This window comes from Triturus cristatus, chromosome 8, assembly GCF_964204655.1.
Source record: "Triturus cristatus chromosome 8, aTriCri1.1, whole genome shotgun sequence".
Lineage (NCBI taxonomy): Eukaryota > Metazoa > Chordata > Amphibia > Caudata > Salamandridae > Triturus > Triturus cristatus.
The window spans coordinates 1,623,224,954-1,623,251,805 of NC_140591.1; the positions used below are offsets into that span (position 1 = coordinate 1,623,224,954).

Below are 26,852 nucleotides of genomic sequence, written 5' to 3' on the forward strand. Positions count from 1 at the left end.
ATTATAACATTACTGGTATTCCTGATAAAATGTAAAATACAGACAAAATGACAGCGAATCACAAAACTTTTAGCACCAAAGAAAGAATGACAGTGATATGTTTGCAGTTGTAAAGCAGGGCAGGAGACAGTTCAGGAATGCTGACGTTCTCCGTCAGGGAAGGATGAAACGCTGAGTCAACCCACTTGAAAGAGATACTGTGACCTGAAAGTCCCATGGACATCTGCGAGACAGGCGCAGTCACCGAGGGTGACAGATGAGACAGGTACAGTCACGAGGTGACAAATGAGACAGGCACAGTCACTGAGGCTGCCAGATGAGACAGGCACAGTCACCGAGGGTGACAAATGAGACAGGCACAGTCACTGAGGCTGACAGATGAGACAGGCACAGTCACCGAGGGTGACAGATGAGACAGGTACAGTCACCGAGGGTGACAGATGAGACAGGCGAACTCACCAAGGGTGACAGAAGAGACAGACGCAGTCACCCAGGCTGACAGATGAGACAGGCACAGTCACTGAGGCTGACCGATGAGACAGGCACAGTCACAGAGGCTGACAGATGAAACAGGCGCAGTCACCGAGGGTGACAGATGAGACAGGTACAGTCACCCAGGCTGACAGATGAGACAGGCACAGTCACCGAGGCTGACAAATGAGACCAGCACAGTCACCAAGGGTGACAGATGAGACAGGCACAGTCACCGTGGCTGACAGATGAGACAGGCACAGTCACCGAGGGTGACAGATGAGACAGGCACAGTCACCGAGGCTGACAGATGAGACAGGCACAGTCACCGAGGCTGACAAATGAGACAGTCGCAGTCACCGAGGGTGACAAATGAGACATTCACACTTACCGTGGCTGACAGATTAGACAGACACAGTCACCTAGGCTGACAGATGAGGCAGACACTGTCCCTGAGGCTGAAAGATGAGACACGCACAGTCACCGAGGCTGACAGATGAGATAGACACAGTCACCGAGGCTGACAGATGAGACAGACACAGTCACCAAGGCTCACAGATGAGACAAACACAGTCACTGAGGCTGAAAGATGAGACACGCACAGTCACCGATGCTGACAGATGAGACAAGCACAGTCACAGAGGCTGACAGATGAGACAGACACAGTCACTGAGGCTAAAAGATGAGACAGTCACTGAGGTTGACAGATAGGACAGACACAGTCACTGAGGTTGACAGATGAGACAGACACAGTCAACGAGGCTGACAGATGAGACAGGCGCAGTCATCGAGGGTGACAGAGGAGACAGGCACAGTCACTAAGGCTGAAAGATGAGACAGTCACTGAGGCTGACAGATGAGACAGGCGCAGTCATCGAGGGTGACAGAGGAGACAGGCACAGTCACTAAGGCTGAAAGATGAGACAGTCACTGAGGTTGACAGATGAGACAGACACTGTCACCGAGGTTGACAGAGGAGACAGGCACAGTCACCGAGGCTAACAAATGAGACAGGCGAACTCACCAAGGGTGACAGATGAGACAGGCGCAGTCACCGAGGCTGACAGATGAGACACGCACAGTCACCGAGGCTGACAGATGAGACAGACACAGTCACCGAGGCTGACAGATGAGACAGGCGCACTCCCCAAGGGTGACAGATGAGAGAGGCACAGTCACCGAGGCTAACAAATGAGACAGGCGAACTCACCAAGGGTGACAGATGAGACAGGCGCAGTCACCGAGGCTGACAGAGGAGATAGGCGCAGTCACCGAGGCTAGCAGATGAGACAGGCACAGTCACCGAGGCTAGCAGATGAGACAGGCGCACTCCCCAAGGGTGACAGATAGAGAAGATGAGTGAGAAATCAAACCCTGAACCATTCAAACATCTACTTGAGGTACATTAATTGATTACTGAAAATTGAATTAAGCTTGATTATAATCAGTGCTTAATTTGTGAAAATATAAGTGCCGGGGCCTTCATCAGGAGGCCACTGCAGCTGGCTCCACCCATTACCGCTGCCAGCGCTACCGATGATAATTCAGACTATTCCAGGCCCCCAGAGCTCTAAGAACGGCTTGGGAGGCAGCTATTACTTAGTCATTTTTTAAATATATATTATATTGATAATAAACTGTTGTTCTGCTCATCTCTAAACTAGACAGACAGCACCACAATGAGGCAGCCGTCTTAAGTGCTAGTGTTGACAATTAAGTGCCAGTGCTGAGCACCGGAAACCACCGGCTCAAATTAAACAATGATTATAATTCATGACTGTCTCTAGGAGGCGCAGGGTGCTTTTCTGGGAATCACATGGAATGAACAGCGTCTCATTTGCCGTCTTGCGTTTCTGGGCGCTATGATGGTCGCCTCACTTGCATATTCTTTCAGGACTCCGCACCTCCAGAGAGCTGTCCTCTGTAAAACACCAGAAAAGAATGTTAACGTTGACGCCATGTTCAGATGAGACACTTTAGTGTACAATGGCGTCCCTGCCACAGGTGGACATTTGAACATTGTCCCTGGGAGGGGCCGGGTTCCTGGTGTCCAGGAGCCGGAGTCAACCAGAGGATCAAACAGTGAACAGACGGTGCTCCTCACATAGCACGTCCTCCGTGTTTGACAAGAGACGGCCCTCCTGTCCAAGTCTCGCTGTCTCTGTATTCTCCATTCAATAGGCCTGGCGTTAGCAAGACCTTTTAATTTTACTAAAATATGTGTGATATAATAACAAATGGGGGCTTTTAGCCACCTCTTTTCATCCATTGGTCTGTTGTTGTGTCAGTCACATTTTGGTTCCGCCCACTACAACATACAGGATGATGCAACGGCTCCGCCTACTTCAACCACTGGTTAACTTCCCTTTGAGTCAGTTCAGTTCAGTTCAATAGAAACTTTATTCGGTCTTTTACAACCATAAAAGTATACAAAGATATAGAACATACCACTCGATAAAATGAGTGGATAAAATAATAAAATAACATCCTACCCTATAGTTCATACTGTCACACATAAAAACCAGTCCGTTCAGCGAACTGCACATGCAAATGATGAACTATGCAATAAGTGATACCTCCATATTCAATACACATTAGTCCTCAAAACATGTTAAAATTATTTTTAAAATTTCTCAAAAGCGCAATTAATTCTTAACCTTATTAAAAACTCATACATTTCTCTCCAAATTCCTTTTACCCTTTCATGGCTCATTCTCCAAATAAGCTCATAAAAATAGGCAGCTCAAAACTCATTACATTTAAGGAATTCTTTAACTTTTTTAATGTATTTCCCCATGGCACAAGCTATGTCTAAATTGATCAGGAGCCGGAGTCAACCGGAGGATCAAACAGTGAACATACGGTGCTCCTCACATAGCACGCCCTCCGTGTTTGACAAGAGACGGCCCTCCTGTCTCAAGTCTCGCTGTCTCTTTATTCTCCATTCAATAACCCTGTCATTAGCAGGACCTTTCTATTTTACTAAAAATATGTGTGATATAATAACAAATGGGGGCTTTTAGCCACCTCTTTTCATCCATTGGTCTGTTGTTGTGTCAGTCACATTTTGGTTCCGCCCACTACAACATACAGGATGATGCAACGGCTCCGCCTACTTCAGCCACTGGTTAACTTCCCTTTGAGTGACTGCATTTTCACTTGGAGCACATCCACACACAAGGCAGCTACCTTCAGTGTCACTGTTTTTGTTTATACTTAATAGCTACTTTAGTGTTGTCTTTATGTTTGGAGCCTGATGTGATAGAAGGGTGATTCTAATGCACACTGCATCTTTATCAGTCCCATCTCCTACCAATGCTGTTATAAATTCCTTTTCAAGTGTTCTGTTTTTCTGACTTGCTATTTCACAGCATACTAAATGGTGTCCGTTTGAAACTGCTCTGTATTACGATTTCTTCTTTTTACTTCTTTGTTTCTTTGTTTCTTTGTTTCCTTCTTTCTTTTCTTTCCTTTTCTTTCCTTCTTTCAGTCGCACTTCCCTTTTCTATTTCTTTCTATTTTTTCTTTCTCTATCTTTCTTTCTCCTTTCATTCTTGGTGTATTTTATTCCTTCTTTTCGTCTTTCCTTTCCTTTCCTTCCCTTCCCTTCTCTCTTTCTTTGCTTCTTTCTTTTTTTTCTTTCTTTGTTTCTTTCTTTCTTTCTTTCTTTCTTTCGTACTTCTTTCTTTCTCTCTTTTCTTCTATTTGTTTCTTTTTTTCATTCTTTCGTTCTTCATTCTTTCTTTCTCAAAGTCCCATCTCCTACCAAAGCTGTAATATATTCCTTTTCAAGTGGTCTATTTTTCCGACTTGTTATTTCACAGCATACTAAATTGTGTTTGTTTGAAACTACTCTGTATTAAATTATCTTCTTTTAACTTTTTTCTTTCCCTCTCTTTCCTTTTTTCATTCTTTCTTCTCTTTTCTATTTCTTTCTTTCTGTTTCTTTATTTCTCCTTCTTTCATTCACGCCTTCTTTAATTACTTATGTTCTTCTTTCCTTCCCTTCTCTCTTACTTACTTGCTCCTTCCTTCTCTTCCTTTCTTTCTTTCTTTCCTTCTATTACATTCTCTCTTTCTTTGCTTCTTTCTTTCCTTCTTTCTGTCTTTCTTTCCTATTTTCTTTCTTTCTTCTTTTCCTTCCCTTTTTCATTCTCTCTTCCCTTTTCTATTTTTTTCTTTCTGTTTCTTTCTTTCTCCTTCTTTCATTCTTGGCTTCTTTCATTCCTTCTCTTCTTCTTTCTTTCCCTTCCCTTTCCTTATCTTTTACTTACTTGCTCCTTCCTTCTCTTCCTTTCTTTCTTTCTCTCCTTCTATTTCCTTCTCTCTTTCTTTGTTTGTTTCTTTGTTTGTTTGTTTGTTTCTTTTTTCTTTCCTTCTTCCTTTCTTTCTTTCTTGTTCCCTTTCTTTTTTTTTCATTATTTCTTTCTCAAAGGCAAGAGGCTTGCAGCCAATGCCAGAATAATTGAGTTTTTAAGTAGTTACCTTTGGTGCCAGGGGGTACTGTGGTAACATGTCATTTGTTTTAGACCAAACAACTATTTTTCCTGCAGCAAATGATTTTTTTAGATTGCTGAGGGCCCAGCATATTCCTAAAAATGAAGATTTGCAAAAACCATGAGAAAACTAAAGAAGACTTGTCAGAAGGCTGGCAGTCAACGGCAGACCTATTGTCTTTGCTAATGCTTGTTCTTCTTTTCTTCCTTGTGAGTTAGTGTCCTCAATATCCTGACTGGTTGATTTAATGGCTGACAATTGTACAGTTAAATGTACCTTCAAAGGAGGTTTCTAGGCGCTGATCTGAGCCTGCTACCTAACCTTAGCACGCTCAAAAAAGCAGGATGTTTCAGGACTGAGGGGCATATTTACAAGCCGTGTGCGCCACCGGAATGTCACTTTTTGTGACATTCCGGCAGCGCACAGGGCTTAACCACATCTACAAGACCACGTAAAGCCACCCTGCTTGGCTTTTCCTGGCCTTGCAGATATAGAGTAAGGCGAGGCAGCGCAAGTCGTGTTGCCTTACTCTGCCCTCAGAAGGAGATCCATGGGCATTACTGTGGGTGTTCCCACTCAACACCAATAGAATTTGACACTGCCCCAGATTTACAACATTAGGTTAACCTGGGGCAGTGCTAAAATTGGCAGCACACAGAGAAAGAGGAAAACACCTCTTGCGACTGTTTATGTGCAGGAAGGTGCCCCTCCCTACACAAAAACAATTGTGTCAACAACACAGACACCCTTGCACATGGTGCAGGGGTGCCTGCGTTGGTGCTGTCTATCATGAAGCTAGGTTGGTTCACATCTCATGCTCAGTCACCCCTGACGCCGCAGGCGCTGCAGAGGGATTACAGGCAGCACAGGGCTGTGGAAAGTCCAACCTCCCTGAAGCAGGCTGTAGAATGACTGTCCAAGCCCAGGTCCTCTTCTGATAGGAACAAAGCCCTCCTTGTCAAAGGTCCTGCCTCTACAACGCCATTACCAGAGGTCCTACACATGCTGTCCCTAAGCCTGCTTCATCTTAAAGTCACCTGCATCACCTATAAAACAGCAACAATCTACCTCCAAAAACATGTGTTAAAAGCTAATCATTTTTGGCAGTGAACACGACACAAGGCGGCAAGATATCTCCAGGCTTGAAACCAGCAAGTGGAAAAGAGAAAACCTGAAGCCAAACCGTCTCAGAGAAAAATAAGAGAAAGCCTAGAGACATTCTCCTGACTCTACACACCGAGGACATGCTATAGCATGCTTCATACAACAGACTTAACCCCTCCCTCATGCAGATCAAGGAGGAGCTAACGCTCATGCTTTGCCATTGTTTGGATGGGCTGTTTGGATGGGCTGTCCATCAAGGACATGACATCTTGACAATGGTTGGTTTGTCCCGCTTGTTTTTAGGTCTCGCCTGAGCCAGCGCATGCGCTGCTCTGGCGAGACATTTAGTGAGTGGGCTTTAAAAAGCCGACCACAGCTTTTTGGGTGGCGTAGAGCGCGCGGTTACGTGCACAATGACGAGCATAGGTGCCATCTGGCTTTTCTCTCTCATCATGGTGCGCGCACATCGCACACCACTCGCCAGACGTGACGCTGCAGCTGCTTTCACTTTCACGCGCTAGATGGGACGGCAACAGTGTGCGATTGTGTGATCTTGATCAGTTTCACTTTCACGGCTGCATCACTTTCACGGCTGCGCGATCAATCCTTGTTGTTTTGAGCATTGTGCATCTCCGTGTGCACAATAAATTACAAGAGTTTGAGAAAAGATAGTGGCCCACATTCTGATGCTTTACTCCGGGGTTCAATTTCAACTTTCCAACACTGCGTATATTATTTTGTGCGACCTAATAATGGATTTTTTATACCACGTGCTTCCAGTATACCGAGAGTATGTGTGGTTGCTCGGGCGCTGCTGTGTCTGTGCACCATGTGATTTTCTGTGTTTAGGCGCTTTCTCCCCAGGCCACTTAATGGAATGCGTGAATTTGCATAAAGCCCTCCTACCGCGCCCTGCTAACTAACACGGGGCAGCAGTGAACAAAAGATCAAAGAACTCTTTGGCAGAGTCGACAGTATTTTAAGCTTATCCCAACTTCCGTCTGCGTGTGTTACATTACCATACGAAAGACAACGGCCAGCACTCCCCGCTCGTGTAAAAAAAAAACAGAGAGCAGTCTATACTGAGGCGTCTAATGGTACCGCTAAACAAGTGGTGAAACCAATTACAATTCAGGCACCATATGTTTCGTTGTGAGTTCAAACAACAATTCTATAGAGCTAACCAGGGGGTAAAAAATAGTCTGTTAATTCCAAACGGTCTTCACGTTTCTTTCTTGATCTGCTTGCCTCTCTCCCAATCTGCTTTCCCCAACAGTTTCCATAACTCGTCATTCAAACAGACCCGTTGTTTGCCTGCTCCGCCCTGTGAGAAGTTGGCCTGATGTATGATGTCACTAGTTCTAGTGTACACCTTATATCAGTCCAAATACCCTTATGGTGATTGGTTGTAAAGTCAACCTTATGGACCAGCTATCCTAGTGGTAGCATTGACAAGAGCAGTCTTAGGCTAAACTCTGAATGGCATGTGAAGCCAGCTGTGATACCATATATAATCCCTTGAATACCAAATGAAAGAACACCACAACAGATATATATATAAAATAAAGTGTATTTATTCTAGTCAAACCCTCAGCACTCTTTATGAGATTAGAGGTAAGTACAACACAGTCTTATTCAAGCATACATTAAGTCACACAGGTAAGTAATACAGTTAGGCCCTAGGGGCCACGCAAACCATATAATAAGTAAGTGGTATAAGGACCACTGTCACGGAAATAGGATAGGCCTAGGCCTAGGGAATCGCTGGGGCTACACTACACTAGCAACAGTTAGGAAGTGGGAGGCCCACGGGATTCAGGTGCAGAGTGGAAACACTCACGCGTAATGCGTAAAAGTCGATAGAAATAGTAGTTGTTAGCAATTAACAGTTTAAGGACACTTCTGAAGCAGCTAGAGAGTCGAGACTCAGAAACTAGACCCTAGGATAGTCACTACCCTTGTGAGCACCGAAGTACCCAAGTTACCTAGCCCACAGGCTGCGGGTGCATAGGTGTGAACTTGCGTCGGGTTTCGTCGTAGACTTCTATGGATGCCTGAAGGAAAGTTGCTGACAGGCAGTCAGTGAAGAGTGTCCGGTGGATCCCAAGGCTGGGATCAAGAAGAGAGGAGACCTGCAAGCAGAAGGGACAGAGTCAAGGTCACTAGCCAGTGACCACGTGGAACCAGGAAGGAACCAGGCGATGTCGTGAAGATTGTAGGTGAAGGTGAAGCTTGTCGCTGCAGCCACGAGGACCAGGGAATGTTGAGGACGACCAGGACCAGGAGGCGAGCTGTCCCACGAAGGCTCTTGCTGTCGGCGGTGTCGAAGTTGGACTAGGACTCACCAAGCCTTGGCAAGCGGAACCCACGAAGAACGGAGGACTTGCTTCTGGTGCAGACCAGGAAGGTCTGGGGTGCTTCTCTTTTTCAAGGAAGCGGTAGCCAGTCTGGAGCAGCCAAACCAGCAGTGAAGATTTCTGGATGCGTCGTCACAAAGGCCACTAGCCAGCGGGCAAGCAACCGGACAGACGCGGCAAGCAGGAAAATGCAGAAGGGCCCCACGCAGGACTCGTGGAGTGTGGGGGGCTGATCTTCGGTGCAGATGGTGCTTGGGGTTGGGGCTTCTCAATCCCCGGTGCACAACTTCGAGGGTGCCTCACAAGCTGCGCTGGAAGATACTAGCCACTTTTCCCAGGTAGCCGGTCCCACGTCTCTCGTCGCCTCCACGGATCTCAGCTTGGCTGTGGATGTGGATCAGGGTCGGAGAAGTCTGGAAGTCAAGGCTCTGGTCGGGCTCTGCAGTCGGTCCCTCGTAGAACTTCAGCAAAGCAAAGGGTAGTCTCTTGATGGTGCCTGTTTGCACAGGGTAGCCACTCCTTGGCCACAAGGGAGATTCTTCAGTCTTCTTCTTTCATCGAATGTCGAAGGTCCAGAGTTTCTGTTCAAGTTGCAGGTTTTGGATAATCTAATCTCCTGGGGCCCAGCTACCACTCTTATACTAATCTGGGGGGCTGGGTTGCCTGCTAGGTCACGCCTTATGGGTGGGACCTGGGAGGGGGGTGGTTACACCCCCTTCCCTTTGTCCAGTTTCGCGCCAGGACTGGGGCTGGAGTGCCCCAGCACCGGTTTGAACTGGACTATGCATGGGACACCTTGTGTGCCCCAGGCATGTCTCATTCCTTTCAGCCCTCCCTGCCCCAATACACTAAAGTCTGTCTGGGGAGGTGCTAGCACCTCTCCAAGCAGGAAACCTATTGTCCAAGCCTCCCTTTCCGGGATCACTCCCAGCAGCAGGAGGTCAGACTCGTGTCTGTGGCAGCAGCATCCATTTTGTGATGCTGAGGCTTTGGTTAGAGTTAAACAGTAAAGTAGGATTTTAACATGTCTCTCCCTCTAGAAGGGGGGAATAATATCCTGATCACCAAAAATGGGATGGGGGTATTATTCCAAAGTGTTAGACACCTTACACAACATGTTTTGATAAAGCCAAACCATAGTTACCATAACCGTTTAAGATTATAAGGCACTTTAAGAGTATATGGTAGGCTATATCATAGAACAGCTATAAGGACATGGTTCCGAAAGCTGCAGACAGGCTCAGCTCATGCTAGAGCACCATCTCACATGTTACCAAGCACTCTGCCTCCAGGATTGTTAAGGCCTGCCATAGGAGTGGCTGATAGGTACACATGCGTCTATATATAAGGTAGATATAGGTATACTATATCTAAGCAAGGGGTGATTACACGACCTTGCCCCAGCTGAGTGATCAGCCAGTTGTGTCTGATTGGAAGGCCAGACCAGGGGTGGCATAATACATGCTGCAGCCCCTGGGAGGCCTAGGGTACACCTATGCCCTGGGTACCTAGGGTACACTGTACAGGGTCCAATAAGGTGATCCTTACCAATTGGTTATGTACCTAGGGTACATGGAGTCCATTTTAAAGAGAGAGCAGACAGCCTGAGACCCTGAATGGCAGGATCTCAGGCCAACTAAGTCGAAAAACCAGCTAGACACTAGGCAAAAAGTTGGGGGTAACCATAGTCAGATATCCACCTTCCTACACAACCCCCCCCCCCCCAAACGAAAGGAGATAAGGCTGTCCTTGACCAGGTAAGCCTATATTGCCTAAGTGGCCATATAAGGAAGAACCAGCACTGGCATGGTTACCCCCTGTCTCATGGTCCACTAAGCAATCCCTCATCCTAAAGGTATCATAGGGTCTCCACCATAGGGAATCTCTACCTTGGGAGTGTCTTTGCAAAGTAAAAGGCTGGTGTTGAGATGGAGTACTGAAGTGAGTGTCCTCAAAGTGAGGCCTCAGCTTCCTCCAATCATCCTCCACCATGGATGCCTTTCTTTCTTTCACTGAGTTGCACTGTGCTCTCAGGGTCAGCCTCTGGCTACCTAAAGCTGGAGGCTGGGTCCCTTTTGTGGGCTTACTGGAGGGACAGGTCAGGTTTGGGGCCCTAAGGTCCCATGTTTGTCTGTGCCCAACAGAATCCCTCTGGGGGAGGTGCCTAACTACCTGTAAAGGGGATCCCTCAGGAATGTTTTTACCCATCACCTGGCTAGGGCTACTAGCCAGGCAATCCTCATTCTTTTGATGGGGGGGTTCTTGTGGACAGAGGCCCTCTTGGGGTCCACTGGCCTCCCTGACCTCTGCAGCCCTGGGCTGACTGAGGCAGGGTAGAGAGAGGCAGGCTACCTGCACCAGACTGGGTCCCACCTTGGAAGGGGCCACTGACATCAGAGGTTCTGCCAGGCCAGGCTTGGCTATCTCTGGGGCAGTTCCTTCACAAGGGGTGAGGTCAGATCCCTGAGGAGGCTGACCTTTTCCTAATATCTGGGGAGAGGGAGACTTTTCTTCCTCCCCACTACTCTCTGTTTGTGTGGAGTGATCCATAGTTTCAGGCTTCACTACACCTATGTCAGTCTGAGTATGGGCTGAGACCATTACAGCCTTGCCAACCTTTTCAGGAAGGCACTCAGTTTGGGTTTGAGCTGTGACTGTCACAGCTCTGCCAATCTCTACAGGGAAGTCTGTCTTTGCCTGGGCTGTGGCTACCACTGCCCTTCCAACCTTTTCAGGGAGGAAATCTACTTGGACAGGGGTTGTGGCTGGCACAACCCCACTACCCTTTTTTGAAAGGCCTACCATTTTAGAATGGGTGTCTTGTTCAACTCCAGCCCAAGCTGAGAGTTCTAAGTCATTCCCCAGTAAGCAGTCCACAGGCAAGGTTGGGGACACTGCCACCCTTTTAGGGCCAGTGACACCTCTCCAGCTGAGACATACCTCTGCCATGGGATGACTGTTCTGTTTGCCATCAATGTTAGTTACCTGGTATGAGAAACCAGGCAAAAGCTGCTCAGAGGGAACTAGCCTATGGGCCACCATAGTGATGCTAGCTCCAGTGTCTCTGTAGGCCTCAGCTTTTCTACCATTGATGTAGGGCTCCTGTCTGTACCTACCCAAAGTGTTGGGACAGGCAGTGAAGTTGGCAAACCCCATGCCACCATCACAGACAAGAGTAGCTGCTGTAGGGGAATTGGCTAAGCCAGAGTCCCACTGTGTTCCCCAAGAAAACCCAACCAAATTTTTGGGGGCACCCCCACCACCTGGGGGATTACTGCTGACAGTAATAGGTGGTGTGACAGGAGTAGTTGGAGGAACAGTTTTGTTTTTAGCCTTTGGGCAACTGCTGTCAGTTTTCCAATGCCCAGGAGTTTTACACTCATGGCAGTAAGGCTTTTTAACTGTGGTAGAGGAGGGAGCTTGGGACCCACCACCCTGTGTGGAGCTTTGGGGCCCTGGGGAAGATTTCTCTTTTGCTTTATCCCCACCCTTCTCTTGAGGCTTGGTGGTATCTTTCTTTTGGTCACCACCCTGATTTTTAGGCCTAATCCTGGTCCTGGCCCATTTATCTGCCCTCTTTCCCAATTCTTGGGGAGAGGTCAAATCTGAGTCTACCAGGTGTTGATGGAGAAGCTGGTTCTGACAATTACTAAGGATCTGCTCCCTCATAATCAAGTTGTACAATCCTGTATAGTCCTGCACCTTGCTGCCAGTTAACCAACCTTCCAAAGCCTTAGTGGCACAATCCACAAAATCAGACCAGTCCTGTGTCTGTGTCTTCTGGGTGTCTCTGAACAACAACCTATATTGCTCAGTGGTTAAGCCAAACCCATCTATCAGAGCACTCTTCAGGACTTTGTAATTGTTAGCATCCTCATCTCTGACTGTGAGGAGCTTGTCTCTACCTTTGTCAGAAAAGGAGAGCCACAAGATAGCTGCCCACTGACTCTGGGGTACATGCTGTACTTTGCAGGCCCTCTCCAAAGCAGTCATCCACTTGTGGATGTCATCCCCATTCTGATATGGGGGAACTATATTGCTTAGGTTTCTATGGTCATAAGACCTATCCCTATCTCTAGGAATGTTGCTGCCACCAGTGGGTTCTGACCCACACAATTTTTGCTCTCTAGCCAGAGTAAGCTTCTCCTTGGCAAGGGCAAGTTCTTCCCTCTGAATCCTCAGATTAGCTTCCCTCATTCTGGCTTCATGCTCCTTTCTCTCAGGTGAAGTCATTCCCCTGTGAGAGGAAGCATTAGAGATGCTAGAGACATGGGAGTGGATGGATTCCCTTGAAGGGGATCTGTCTCTCCTGCTTCTCTGGTTAAGCCCACTTGGGGGTCTGTATGGAGGGACCCCATGCAAACTCCCATGTAAGCTTAGGTTAGCCTGGCTAAGTCTTCCTACTTGGCCCTGGCTGTCTACCTCTTCATCTGAAGTCCCATCTGACTCATCTGTGGTGGGTAGACCCTTATCTACAGCTATGGCACCATACTTGGCAGCTCTTTCAGCATCATAGGCCTCCAGAAGCTCCACTAGCTGTCTAAGGGTAGGGTTGGAACCCTGTTTTAATCTCCTGAAGGTACACAGTTGTCTCATCTCCTGGAAAGTGAATGCATCATATCTAGAGGGAATCTGTCCAGGATTCTCCTCTCCTGAGGGAGTATCAGTGTGATCTCCATTCAGGGACATGATTCTAGTGAGGGTGTGGTGTGTGCACCTACCTACACTAGTTGTATCTACTAAACCTCTCTAGTAGTTGTAGTCAGGGTGTGTTACTCCCTTCAACCTACAACCACTAAGTCCAGTAGGACTTAAGTATTATAATCTATGTTATATGTACCTAAACAATATCTGTGTGATCTTTCAATTTAGTTTCTCAAGATTACAATGGTATTACAACAGCAAGCTCAGATCCCAACCGCTGCTCACCAATGTGAGAAGTTGGCCTGATGTATGATGTCACTAGTTCTAGTGTACACCTTATATCAGTCCAAATACCCTTATGGTGATTGGTTGTAAAGTCAACCTTATAGACCAGCTATCCTAGTGGTAGCATGGACAAGAGCAGTCTTAGGCTAAACTCTGAATGGCATGTGAAGCCAGCTGTGATACCATATATAATCCCTTGAATACCAAATGAAAGGACACCACAACAGATATATATATAAAATAAAGTGTATTTATTCTAGTCAAACCCTCAGCACTCTTTATGAGATTAGAGGTAAGTACAACACAGTCGTATTCAAGCATACATTAAGTCACACAGGTAAATAATACAGTTAGGCCCTAGGGGCCACACAAACCATATACTAAGTAAGTGGTATAAGGACCACTGTCACGGAAATAGGATAGGCCTAGGCCTAGGGAATCGCTGGGGCTACACTACACTAGCAACAGTTAGGAAGTGGGAGGCCCACGGGATTCAGGTGCAGAGTGGAAACACTCACGCGTAATGCGTAAAAGTCGATAGAAATAGTAGTTGTTAGCAATTAACAATTTAAGGACACTTCTGAAGCAGCTAGAGAGTCGAGACTCGGAAACTAGACCCTAGGATAGTCACTACCCTTGTGAGCACTGAAGTACCCAAGTTACCTAGCCCACAGGCTGCGGGTGCATAGGTGTGAACTTGCGTTGGGTTTCGTCGTGGACTTCTATGGATGCCTGAAGGAAAGTTGCTGACAGGCAGTCAGTGAAGAGTGTTCGGTGGATCCCAAGGCTGGGATCAAGAAGAGAGGAGACCTGCAAGCAGAAGGGACAGAGTCAAGGTCACTAGCCAGTGACCACGTGGAACCAGGAAGGAACCAGGCGATGTCGTGAAGATTGCAGGTGAAGATGAAGCTTGTCGCTGCAGCCACGAGGACCAGGGAACGTCGAGGACGACCAGGACCAGGAGGCGAGCTGTCCCACGAAGGCTCTTGCTGTCGGCGGCGTCGAAGTTGGACTAGGACTCACCAAGCCTTGGCAAGCGGAACCCACGAAGAACGGAGGACTTGCTTCTGGTGCAGACCAGGAAGGTCTGGGGTGCTTCTCTTTTTCAAGGAAGCGGGAGCCAGTCTGGAGGAGCCAAACCAGCAGTGAAGATTTCTGGATGCGTCGTCACAAAGGCCACTAGCCAGCGGGCAAGCAACCGGACAGACGCGGCAAGCAGGAAAATGCAGAAGGGCCCCACGCAGGACTCGTGGAGTGTGGGGGGCTGATCTTTGGTGCAGATGGTGCTTGGGGCTTCTCAATCCCGGTGCACAACTTCGAGGGTGCCTCAGAAGCTGCGCTGGAAGATACTAGCCACTTTTCCCAGGAAGCCGGTCCCACGTCTCTCGTCGCCTCCACGGATCTCAGCTTGGCTGTGGATGTGGATCAGGGTCCGAGAAGTCTGGAAGTCAAGGCTCTGGTCGGGCTCTGCAGTCGGTCCCTCGTTGAACTTCAGCAAAGCAAAGGGTAGTCTCTTGATGGTGCCTGTTTGCACAGGGTAGCCACTCCTTGGCCACAAGGGAGATTCTTCAGCCTTCTTCTTTCGTCGAATGTCGAAGGTCCAGAGTTTCTGTTCAAGTTGCAGGTTCAGGATAATCTAATCTCCTGGGGCCCAGCTACCACTCTTATACTAATCTGGGGGGCTGGGTTGCCTGCTAGGTCACGCCTTATGGGTGGGACCTGGGAGGGGGGTGGTTACACCCCCTTCCCTTTGTCCAGTTTCGCACCAGGACTGGGGCTGGAGTGCCCCAGCACCGGTTTGAACTGGACTATGCATGGGACACCTTGTGTGCCCCAGGCATGTCTCATTCCTTTCAGCCCTCCCTGCCCCAATACACTAAAGTCTGTCTGGGGAGGTGCTAGCACCTCCCCAAGCAGGAAACCTATTGTCCAAGCCTCCCTTGCCGGGATCACTCCCAGCAGCAGGAGGTCAGACTCGTGTCTGTGGCAGCAGCATCCATTTTGTGATGCTGAGGCTTTGGTTAGAGTTAAACAGTAAAGTAGGATTTTAACATGTCTCTCCCTCTAGAAGGGGGGAATAATATCCTCATCACCAGAAATGGGATGGGGGTATTATTCCAAAGTGTTAGACACCTTACACAACATGTTTTGATAAAGCCAAACCATAGTTACCATAACCGTTTAAGATTATAAGGCACTTTAAGAGTATATGGTAGGCTATATCATAGAACAGCTATAAGGACATGGTTCCGAAAGCTGCAGACAGGCTCAGCTCATGCTAGAGCACCATTTCACATGTTTCCAAGCACTCTGCCTCCAGGATTGTTAAGGCCTGCCATAGGAGTGGCTGATAGGTACACATGTGTCTATATATAAGGTAGATATAGGTATACTATATCTAAGCAAGGGGTGATTACACGACCTTGCCCCAGCTGAGTGATCAGCCAGTTGTGTCTGATTGGAAGGCCAGACCAGTGGTGGCATAATACATGCTGCAGCCCCTGGGAGGCCTAGGGTACACCTATGCCCTGGGTACCTAGGGTACACTGTACAGGGTCCAATAAGATGATCCTTACCAATTGGTTATGTACCTAGGGTACATGGAGTCCATTTTAAAGAGAGAGCAGACAGCCTGAGACCCTGAATGGCAGGATCTCAGGCCAACTAAGTCGAAAAACCAGCTAGACACTAGGCAAAAAGTTGGGGGTAACCATAGTCAGATATCCACCTTCCTACACGCCCTACCTTAGCTCTTCTGCACACCCCCTGCCATTTTCTGTCTGCCCTGACTGTTGAATGCTCAATATCTACAAACCTCCCCGATGACCTGGCCTATTTTTCTCCCCATTTTCACTTTCATTACCGACTTCTTTTCCTGCCTTTCTGGAAATCACTCTTGCGCCACCACAACCCGATATAAAACTCGTGGACACCCACGCTTTTCTCTGCTTGCCTTCCATCCCGGCAACCACCAGCCACCCACCTGACCTCCCCGCCCACCTTTTCTTTGGTCTTATTATGTCTTGAATAGATGCATGAAAATCACTTCTTTCTCGTCCTGAGACAGAGTTGGAACATCCCACAGTGAATTTACGGTTAATGGCCCTTCGCAGTTAGCGAACTTTGCATGAGTACCGAAGAGGAAAGAGGAAGTGGAGCAGGACACTCATTGGATCACTTCCAACCCAAACAGATAACAATGGTAAGGCTTGAGTGTGGCTTTCCTTGCCTCAAGGGCTGCAAACATTTAGGGGTCAAAAACACGCAGTGCAAAGGAAAGGCTGAAGGCCTGGGAGTCATGTCGCACTATGCACAGATCTCAACCTCACTAGTCAAGGAGACATCCAGGGTGCACTTAAGTAGCCAGGTTCGGGATGCACACGAGCAGCCCACGCTATACTGAGCGAACGACTATACTTCCCCTGGATAGTAACAATTCGCCTGTAAACAAAGGCAATAACTCAGATCGCAAGGCCGGCGGCAGTATGGGCTTTCTGCCTCACTTGCACCCGCTCTCGAGCCTGTTTACTTGGCCTGCTGGCCTCCACTGCCCCCCGCGTGCACCTGTGCATACTTACCCCGAGGTGACCCACACAGAGCCCGGTCCCTGATGGGCTGGTCCGCTGATCTCTGGGCACCCGCTCCAGCTGGGTGAGAGGGGAGGGGTCCAGCTCCAGGTGTGCTCGCTCACCACTGCCCTCAAATGCAGTTATGTGACATCTCTGCGGCCGATACTGGGCCCCTACCCCTGAGCGGGTTCCGTGGAGAGCCAGTCTAGAGGCGAAGGACGATACACTGCCTCCTACGTAATGTACATTTAATAAAAGGCCTACCTACTCCGTAGTAACAGCGTTTTAATTAAGTACGCACAAAGTGCACACTTATTCAAACACGGCTCACCCGCTGCACATTTGTTCTACATGTGTATTTAGTCACTGCGCCCACGCCTCCTGGATCCCACTGCCCACTTTGCCTTAACACTTCCACACACAGGGGCAGATTTATGTTGCACTTGCGCCACTTTTGCGCCGCCGTTGCGTCACTTTTGTGACGCAGCAGCGGCGCAAATCCTGCGCCATGGTGCGGGGTATTTACAATGTGACGCATCTGGGAGATGCGTCACGTTGTAAAGCCCTGCGCCACATGTAGGCGTTCCAGGGCAGGTGGGGGCGTTCCGGCGCAGGAACGCCTCCTAAAAGTGGCTGAGTGAAATCTACAAGATTTCACTCAGTCACTTTTGAGCCCATGCTGCGTCAAAACCCTGCGCCTGCTTGAAGCAGGCGTAAGGATTGACGCAGCATTGTACAGATAGGGCCCCCAGAACATTGCTGGAGCTGCGTCGTGCTTGCGACGCAACTCCAGCAATGCGCAACTTTTACGGCACAGATGCGTCACGCATCTGTGCCGTTTTTGCCCCATGGTGCGCCGCATTATAAATGCGGCGCATCCATGGTGGCGTAGCTGTGGCGCATAATAGTTGGCGCATCCCTGCTGATATACAGGGATGCGCCAGTTAACATAAATCTGCCCCACAGTTCCTACACTTCTCGCGTATCTTCTAAACACTAGGCCAACACTACGTGACACAAGACGAGCAGAGTATCATATGCATGCCGATTGCAACACGTCTCCATTAGTACATATGCATACGTCAGAGGCGCAACTAGAGCCAAATTTCGGGGGGGGGGGCTGAGCAAAAATTTAGGGGGGGGCTGAACTTTAAGCAATTGGCAGAGTGGAGCTGCAGGGGCTCTTAGAAGGGGTGAAACAACAGCAAGGCCTCATTAACATGCAAATGGTCTTTTAAAGACCTGTGAAGTGCTCGGGTGCGGCTGCTTTTTTGCCCGGGAAGCTGTCTCATCCCGGGCTGCCACACACAACGGGGGGGCTGAAGCCCTTTGAGTCCAATGGGTGTTGCGCGCCTGGCATACGTTACCCCAGTTTCCGGACACTGATAATAAACAGATGATCTCCGGTGGCAAAGGAGGAGGGGGGGTGCATTTAACGGGAATTCCAACCCTCATTTTCAGGCTCTCGGTTCTAAGGACTCAGACGATGCATTGTGGGAGTTGTAGTCTGTCAATAAAGCCCAAAGTTTGACAAGCATTTGCAATGCAATAGGTCTCGCATTTACGCAAGTTTAAGCTATTGGCATTGTAAATGACAATGCCTTTTATTTATGTTTTAAAAACAAAAACAAAAGGCATTATTATTTGCAATGTTAATAGCTCAAACTCACGTAAATGCGAGACCCATTGCATTGCAAATGCTTGTTTCATTAGTGATGATGCTCAAGTAATTATTTTGCGCTTCAGAAGCAACCTGTCAGGTTTGATGAATTCACTTTGCAGAAACAATGACGTTTTTAGAGCTGATTTATGGCTCTGCAAGCTCATTTGTTTTACTTTGCTGTCTTGTTAACTTGTTGTTGTGTTTCCATCCTTTGCTTACAAGTAAAGACCTGCACGTGCCTAAGCATTCTTAGGCTGCACCAAAAGTGCTGGCCATCGACAAAAGTACTTACTATGCACTATTTGTCTCCTTATGCCGCTTACATTACAAGACAAACTTCTGACTCCTTTTGTACCTTGTCTGAGGGCACACTTTAACTCTGCTTATGCGGGTCATGCAACAAAAGGCTCTACTCTCAGCTTCCATTTTGTTCTAGCCCAAGAGTTTCCTTCATTATGGTAGTTTCTTTCTAGAACAGTTGGGAGCAGCAAACACAAAGTCACCCAAATATTACTGAACCCCTCCCCTAACAACCCAGACTGAGTAGCTTTGCCAGTGCATGTTTATGAAAAGCAAGACCAACTGGCTTTGGAAATGCTTCTTTTGATATTTAAGGGGGTGTGCAGTTAAGCTTTCATGACTTGGATTCGACAAAAGCTATCCGGGCCCAAACTGGGTCTTTGTTCCCACATTTTGAGAATTGTAAAGGTACCCAGGGTTCATGGTTTCCACCCAGAGGAAACAGAGAAAAAGCACAAAAATGTCACTAACAAAAGGTTTGCTGTGCAAAGATCACCCTCTTTGCGAAGATAACCCTATTCTCAGATTTCAGAAGCAGGCAGACTTGCAGAAAAATATTTTATTTCACCACAGTTTTTGTAATTTTTTAAGTGGGGGGCCAATATTTCCTTTTGTGGCGGTTTCTACCTACGTGCAGCTTCTGGGGGAAAGAGGTGTGAAAACCATGGGCAACCTGGAAAGTTATACATTTCTAGAAAGTAGACACAATTCTGAATTCAGCAAGGGGTCATGTATGTAGAAAAACTCATGTTTTTTTCAAAGAAACTAACAATTAAATTTAAAAATAGCGACAGTAAGGAAGGAAAATAGAAATAGGTGACAATAGGGCCCGATTCACAAAAATAATCTGAGACAAAATCCTAACTTTATGACTTTTGGTATTCACAAAGGGCATTTAGGAGTAGCAAAGTTAGGATTCCTAACTTTACTACTCGTAAACTAAGAAACATCCTAACTACTCCTAAATGCCTTATGTGAATACTGAAAGTCATAAAGTTAGGATTTTGTCTCAGTTTAGTAGTAGTAAAGTTAGGAGTTCTAACTTTAGTACTCCTAAATGCCTTTTGTGAATACCAAATGTCGTAAAGTTAAGATTTTGTCTCAGATTACTTTTGTGAATCGGGCCCAACGTGTTCACCTGTAACTTTTTGCACTGGAGGCTCATTCAGATAAATAGTATACCATAACATCAATCTCACGTTTCTGGTCACAAAGATATATAGTATTTCTCCGTTGTGCCAAAAGAGGTAATACCTAGTGCCATCGATCACGCTAAAGCTTCCGATCCTTTTTCATTGTGTTTCGGCCAAGCATCAATTCATCAAGTATAATTGAGGCCGTGATTTCCTAACCTTTCATGCAACGCAGCACAGCAAGGCCACTTGCTGTGCTGCGTTGCGTGAAAGGGAGAAAGCAGAAAGGCGCTATATCTGCTAGAATATGCCCCACTTCTGTCCTCTCATTGTGCTGGTACTGAGGCCTCTCGCCTACGCAGGCACCCTGGCGCATGGTGCAAGGGTCACTGCGATATGGGCGAAATGGTTTTTGTACAGAAAGGGATACCTTTGTCCACAAAATCCATCCTTGGAGGAGTATTCCTCTTTCCATGTGTGCTGCAAAATGCAGCAGACAAGGCAAGAGGAAGTAAGAATGAGAAATACAGATGTTTCTTCTTGTTACACCTCTGTTGAGTAGGCGCACCATTTTGCCGCAAACCCAGTTTTACTGCCTTCCATAAATCTGGATTTGCGTCAAAATACATGGGTGGAAGCAGAGGAACGCCCGTGCTCTACCCATATAACACCTCCCCAACACAGTGTAATGCGGCGCATCGCAAGGTGCTGTGTCGCTTTCGGTTTTTTATACAAAGCCCTGGAATGCGACGCAAATTGCCCGCTGTGTGGCTTTGCAAATCTTGACTAGCATTCGACGTTGTTGCTTTGCCAAAAAAGTGATGTAACCATGATGGAAAATGTTGGACTCTGGGCACAAGTGAATACAAAATGGGTTCAAAGAAATGCAGTTTTAAAATGTGCCAGAGAATCTGAGTTTAGGAAAAGGGGTAGTTGGTACCACTCCACAGCCCAGAGTATCAAAAGGGTCACCCTAAGCTGCTCAGCCACCAAAGTGGCTGTGCTGCGGAACAAGGAGAGCAGGTAAGCGCTATATCTACAGAGATATGGCAGTCTCCTTCTCTCTCCGTAGTGTCGGCACACAATCGAACTGCCGAGCGGGACGTGCACCATAGTGCATAGTACTCATTCCCCCTTCACCTGTACATAAAACCCTGTCTCTGACGTACTGGTTCCCTCTTCACCTGTATATAATACCTGATCTCTGTGGGACTCATACCCTCTTCACCCGTACACAATACTGCACCTGTACACAAAACCTGGCCGCTGTGGTACTCATTCCCCCTTCAACTGAACATAAAAATCCTTTCTCTGATGTACTGCCACCCTCGTCACCTGTATATAATACCTGGCCTCTGTGGTACTCATTCCCTCGTCACCTGTACACAATGCTGAACCTGTACATAAAACCCTGTCTCTACAGCACCCATTTACTCGTCACCTGTACATGATACCTCGTCTCTGTGGTACTCATTCCCTCTTCACCTGTACACAATACAGCACCTGTAGACAAAACCTGGTCTCTGTGGTACTCATTCCCTCATCACCTGTACACAATGCTGAACCTGTACATAAAACCCTGTCTCTACAGCACCCATTTACTCGTCACCTGTACATGATATCTTGTCTCTGTGGTACTCATTCCCTCTTCACTTGTCCACAATACTGCACCTGTACATAAATCCTGGTCTCTGTGGTACTCATTCCCTCATCAATTACCAATTAAAGTACTTCACCTCATGATTTTGGAGAAAGATATTACAACGTTCAGATGCGAAGCTGTTATTAGTAGAAAATAACATGGGAAAAACCTGTTTTTATTTATTTTCCCTCACACACCCTAGTGGGGTCATGCTTCATCATCGGGACACCGCGACCCCTATAAGTCGCAGTGGGCTCGATCAATGTTCCAGGGAGCACTTAAATCATATAGTACGCCAGGGGATAAAGATTAAAAATTCACTGTTGGACCCCAGTTTCCCTTTATTCTTGGGTACAACAGGAACGTTAAAATTACAGACCGAAGGGTCGCATAGACTATGATGGTCCTAGGACCCTAGGGCCAACATGTTTCAGTCCTCGTGTGCCCAGATATTATGGTGCAGGGACTTTCTTCAGGGCTATGTCGTCCCCTGGTGTGTGTAGGAATTGGGATCTACCCTATCCTATTTAAATTAAAGGGCAGATAGCTGCTCCTTTGTAACCTTAATATTTAAGGTGCGTTATTCCATCCCGTATTTAAGAATGGTAATGGTCCGTGTGGACTCCCACCTGCACGGGCGTATCCGGATTTACTGGTCTCGCCCCTCGAAGTACCTAGGTGGCGTGGAGTCCAACGGCTTGAACCTTCAAGCCGTCACACACCAGGGACGACATAGCCCTGAAGAAAGTCCCTGCACCATAATATCTGGGCACACGAGGACTGAAACGTGTTGGCCCTAGGGTCCTAGGACCATAATAGTCTATGCGACCCTTCTGTCTGTAATTTTAACGTTGCTGCTGTACCCAAGAATAAAGGGAAACTGGGGTCCAACAGCGAATTCTTAATCTTTATCCCCTGGCGTATTATATGATTTAAGTGCTCCCTGGAACATTGGTCGAGCCCACCGCGACTTATAGGGGTCGCGGTGTCCCGATGATGAAGCATGACCCCACTAGGGTGTGTGAGGGAAAATAAATAAAAACATAGGTATTTCCCGTGTTATTTTCTACTAATAACAGCTTCGCATCTGAAAGTTGTAATATCTTTCTCCAAAATCATGAGGTGAAGTACTTTAATTGGTAATTGATTCAAAATCAGGAGGGTGTACTTCCTCTTGTTCCTCTTGGCCCTTCCAATATACCAGACCATTTGGTTTTGTATAGTAAGTGTGTTACTCATTCCCTCATCACCTGTACATAATACCTGGTCGGTACTGCACCCATTGCCCCGTCTCCTATACATGATAGCTGGTCTCTGTTGCACTTATTGACGTGTCACCTATACATAATACCTGGCCTCTTGCACTCAGTCCCTCTCACCTGCACCTAGTACCAGGACTCTTGAATTTACTCCCTCTTATCAATGTATGGTACCTGGTTCCATTTGCTCTCACTCCCTCTCAACTGGTTTGTCTTGTACTCTTGGTCACCAGAATGTAATACCTGGTTTTTCGTGTGCTCACGTCCTCCTAGTTGTATACAGTATTACCACGCTTCCATTGAAGCCAATAAGTAGCGTATTGATATCTGATAGTGCACTTACTTGCAAGGGTTGAAATTCCATGCTAGGTGCTTTGGCGGCCATGTTGAGCTTGAAAGTGTGCCAGGATAAGTCCTGTTGCCTCGTGGACATGCACTCTAGGCCCTCTGGTTTCCATGAAGGGCTCTACGATCTTGCAGGCACTTAGGTTCTCCTTGGATATGTCTAACTTGAGAGGTTTTCCCTCAGGAAGAAAGAAGGCGATGCTTGGGTTGTTCCAGACACACTGTGATTGGCTGCCCTCTTCCAGCACCTCCACTTCTCCCTCGCTGCCAATTCTCAGAGTGAACGTGTTGCTGGTGGACTCTAAGTTGAACATGAAGACACCATCCTCTGTCTGGTAGACCAGCTCTTGAGAGTCGCGTGTGATCTTTGGCAGATCTTGGAACGAGCTATCATACTGTGGTCCATGGACCAAGACGGCGTGGAGTATCTCCTGTTGGTAGGTCTGGGTACCAAGTATCCGGAACACCGGCGGCCCACCAATGCAGTGCTGGTCCTGGTACGCGGTGACCAGATCCTCCACCGGGAAGGAAAACTTGAAGTTCCCATAGCGAGAACCATCCTCGAAAACAGGGAAATTGGCGAACTGGTCGCACATCGTCTGCATCGAGGACACTTGTGCACTACTGCAAGGAAGCCCCGCGACACCTGCTGCTTTGATTGAGCTAATCGTCTCCTTGGGGACATCAACGCTCCACCATGAGAAGCGCATCCATTCTGCAGTGTTGTTTTTGGGTATATATTTGGGGTTTCCTGTGAAGTGTCCATCTTCGATGATCCCTTGGAAGCCTGCCATCCCAGTGACATGCTGCAGCCTGGAGACCGCGAGGCAGGCTGGGTCCTCCATCATGCAGTGCATGATGGGATTATCCTTCTGAGCTCTGATGTTGCGGAGCATGGTCAGACTCGAATCTCCATTCCTGACGTCACCTGCAGCTTCCTTCCTTCTCAGGTCCTCCTCTATCTCAGCAATTTTCAAGAAGCGCCCTCTCTGGAAAAACTTGCCAGGCTTAGAGCCTGCCCATTGGTCCTCTCTCAGACTGATAGGAAGGGCAGCCATGGCGCACGGTTCTACCTTCCTTTCTCTGGCTGACCCTTACACTCTACTTTTCTGTGTCTCTTACACTATTTTAGCTTTCTTTCCCTCCGCTCTATCTTCCTCTCTATCTATCTCACGCTTGAGCCCTTCTCTCTCCCTCTCTTGCTCTCTCCCTTCCTCTGTTCTTTCCTCTCTCGATCACTGTACTCTACGTCGACCTCTCGTTCCTAATCTTTCTCTCTCTCTCTCTCTATCTTTATCATTAGCAGTTCTCAAATTCTCTCTCTCATCCTTTCTCCGTCGCCCTCTCGTTGTCTCTCTCTCTCTCTCCTGTCCCTCCCTCTCGGGTCCCTTCTCCTTGTATCGCTGTCTCCTTCTCTCTTCCTCTTCTTTCTTATCCTTTCTTCTTTTCTGTCTCTCCCCGCTCCCTCCCCCTCGCCTGTATATTTCTCTCCTCTGTCTCTGTTTCTCTTCCAGTTTCGCTCTCTGACTCCTGCAATGTTTCTCTCTATCTCCGGCCCTTTTTCCCTCTCGATAACTCTTGGTCCCTTCTAATCCTCTTTCTCTCTCTTTCTGTGTCCCTCGTCGTCTCTCTCTCTCCCCCTCTCTCTCTCTCTGCTCTCTCTCTGACTCTCTCTGCCTTGGTCCCCTAGTTCTCCGGTTCTCTCCGGCTCTTTCTTGGACTGCCCTCTATCAGTCTCTCTTCTTCCCTCGCACCCTCCTCTCTGTCACTCTATCTGCTCCCTCCTGCAGGTGCCTCCTTTTATCTCGCTGTCTGCATTCGTTCGGTGACGACGAGCAAGGCGTGCTCTGGGGCGCGCTGGGAGTTGAGGGAGTGACTGGGGTTGCTCTCACCGACGGATTCTTCCTTCTTCTGTGGTTTAGAATCAAAAGCATGTCTTGTGTTGGTAGGGGCCAGTCACGTCTCCGTGTTGTAATCCGAACTGCCCTTCAGTGCGAAGACACCGCGTTGTAAGTCTGCGGTACCAAGAGGGCTTGAGAGGGCTTTTGAAGCAGCTGCAGCGTGTCCTGAAGGGCTGTAGGATTCCTACATCGCAGGTCTTGACCATGTGTCATTTACCACGTCATCCTTTTACCAGGCAATGCCTTTACTACGCAGGGCCGGCCCTATAACTTCTGGGGCCCCGGGCAAAAGTCATGATGCGAGGCCCCTCTAATTTGCCTGTAACATCACAAGTGACATCAGAGAAAGTGACATCGAAGGACTATTGATCTTATTTGGTATCACTGAAGAGACAAGGGGGCAGATTTACAAGGACTGGCGCATCCCTGCAAATCAGCAGGGATGCGTCAGGAAAGATGCGTCACGCAAGTTTACCCTTGCGCCACCACAGATGCGCCGCATTTACAATGCAGCGCATTGTGGCGCAAGGCTAAACAGATGCGTGACGCATCTGATGGCATAAGGGCGGCGCATTGCTGGAGTCGTGTCGCAAGCACGACACAACTCCAGCAATACTCAGGGGCTTCCCATACCTAACATGCTGCGTCATGCCTTACGCCTGCTTCAAGCAGGCGCAGGGTTTTGACGCAGCAGCGTCGGAAAAGTGACTCAGTGAAATCTTGTAGATTTCACTGCGTCACCTTTCCGAGGCTTTTTCCGACGGAACGCCCACCCTGCATACATTAAACCTGACGCAGGTTTAATGTAGCGCAGGGCTTTACAACATGACGCATCTCCCTAGATGCGTCACGTTGTAAATAAGGCGCAACATGGCGCATGGTTTACGCCGCCGCTGCGTCACAGAAGTGACGCAACGGCGGCGTAAATGTCTCGCCTAATGTGGATATCAGTAACATGGACAAAAAGATAAATATGCAAAGGAAATAAGTTGATATATTTTAAAACTGTATTAAATGGATTAGAATTGTCACATTGAATGGAAAAGCGAGGTGCAGGTCTCACAAAGATGCATATTTTTGACTCCATGTTAACAGATGAGTGCACAATAAAAATTCAAAATCTGTCTCATAAAGGGGAGAGATCCTGTTGAGGTAATGAGGGTCGGGATCATTCAAAATATAAAATTAAATAAGAGAACACCCCTCACACCATGGATATAATTGCAAATTTCAAAAGGCTCAGTTATCTTTCTGTGCCATTATTGTGTCACCTTAGGATGACATTAATACTTAGTAATTTGTTTTAACGTACATCCTCTCACGAGTATCTCACGTGCACATGCTAAGACTCGTAGGACAATCTTTATTGTGTGTGGGCTCTTTACTCAGAATTATGTTAAGTGCAAAAACACATCACTTATAATACAAAAATACAAGAGATCATTGCAAACGAATAAAGATTGTACATAAATAAAAAAAGACTTAGAACAACTGAGACCACTGCTAAATCATACATTGACTTGAAGGTATGATTCAGATTCAAGGGGTTTTCAAATCAACATTTTTGATTTGGTGTTAGAACTGTAGGAAGTAGAAGTGGCCGCCTTTAGCGCTGGTGGAGCCCTGTGCGACAATGTTGGTGCCCCCCAATGACTCGCTCTGCCACGGATTCCCTCACTACC

The 26,852-nt window shown here is 47.6% G+C and overlaps 1 protein-coding gene across 1 annotated transcript; it reads right to left on the reverse strand.

Moving 5' to 3' along the window:
• Window positions 1-2,207: 2,207 nt before the first annotated feature.
• Window positions 2,208-24,665, reverse strand: LOC146808449 (uncharacterized). The gene is made up of 2 exons (XM_085620635.1): window positions 23,268-24,665; window positions 2,208-2,392 (listed from the first exon to the last, which is right to left on the reverse strand). The coding sequence occupies exon 1, from the start codon at window positions 24,325-24,327 to the stop codon at window positions 23,290-23,292; it is 1,038 nt and encodes a 345-aa protein (XP_085476761.1). The 5' UTR covers window positions 24,328-24,665; the 3' UTR covers window positions 2,208-2,392; window positions 23,268-23,289.
• Window positions 24,666-26,852: the final 2,187 nt, after the last annotated feature.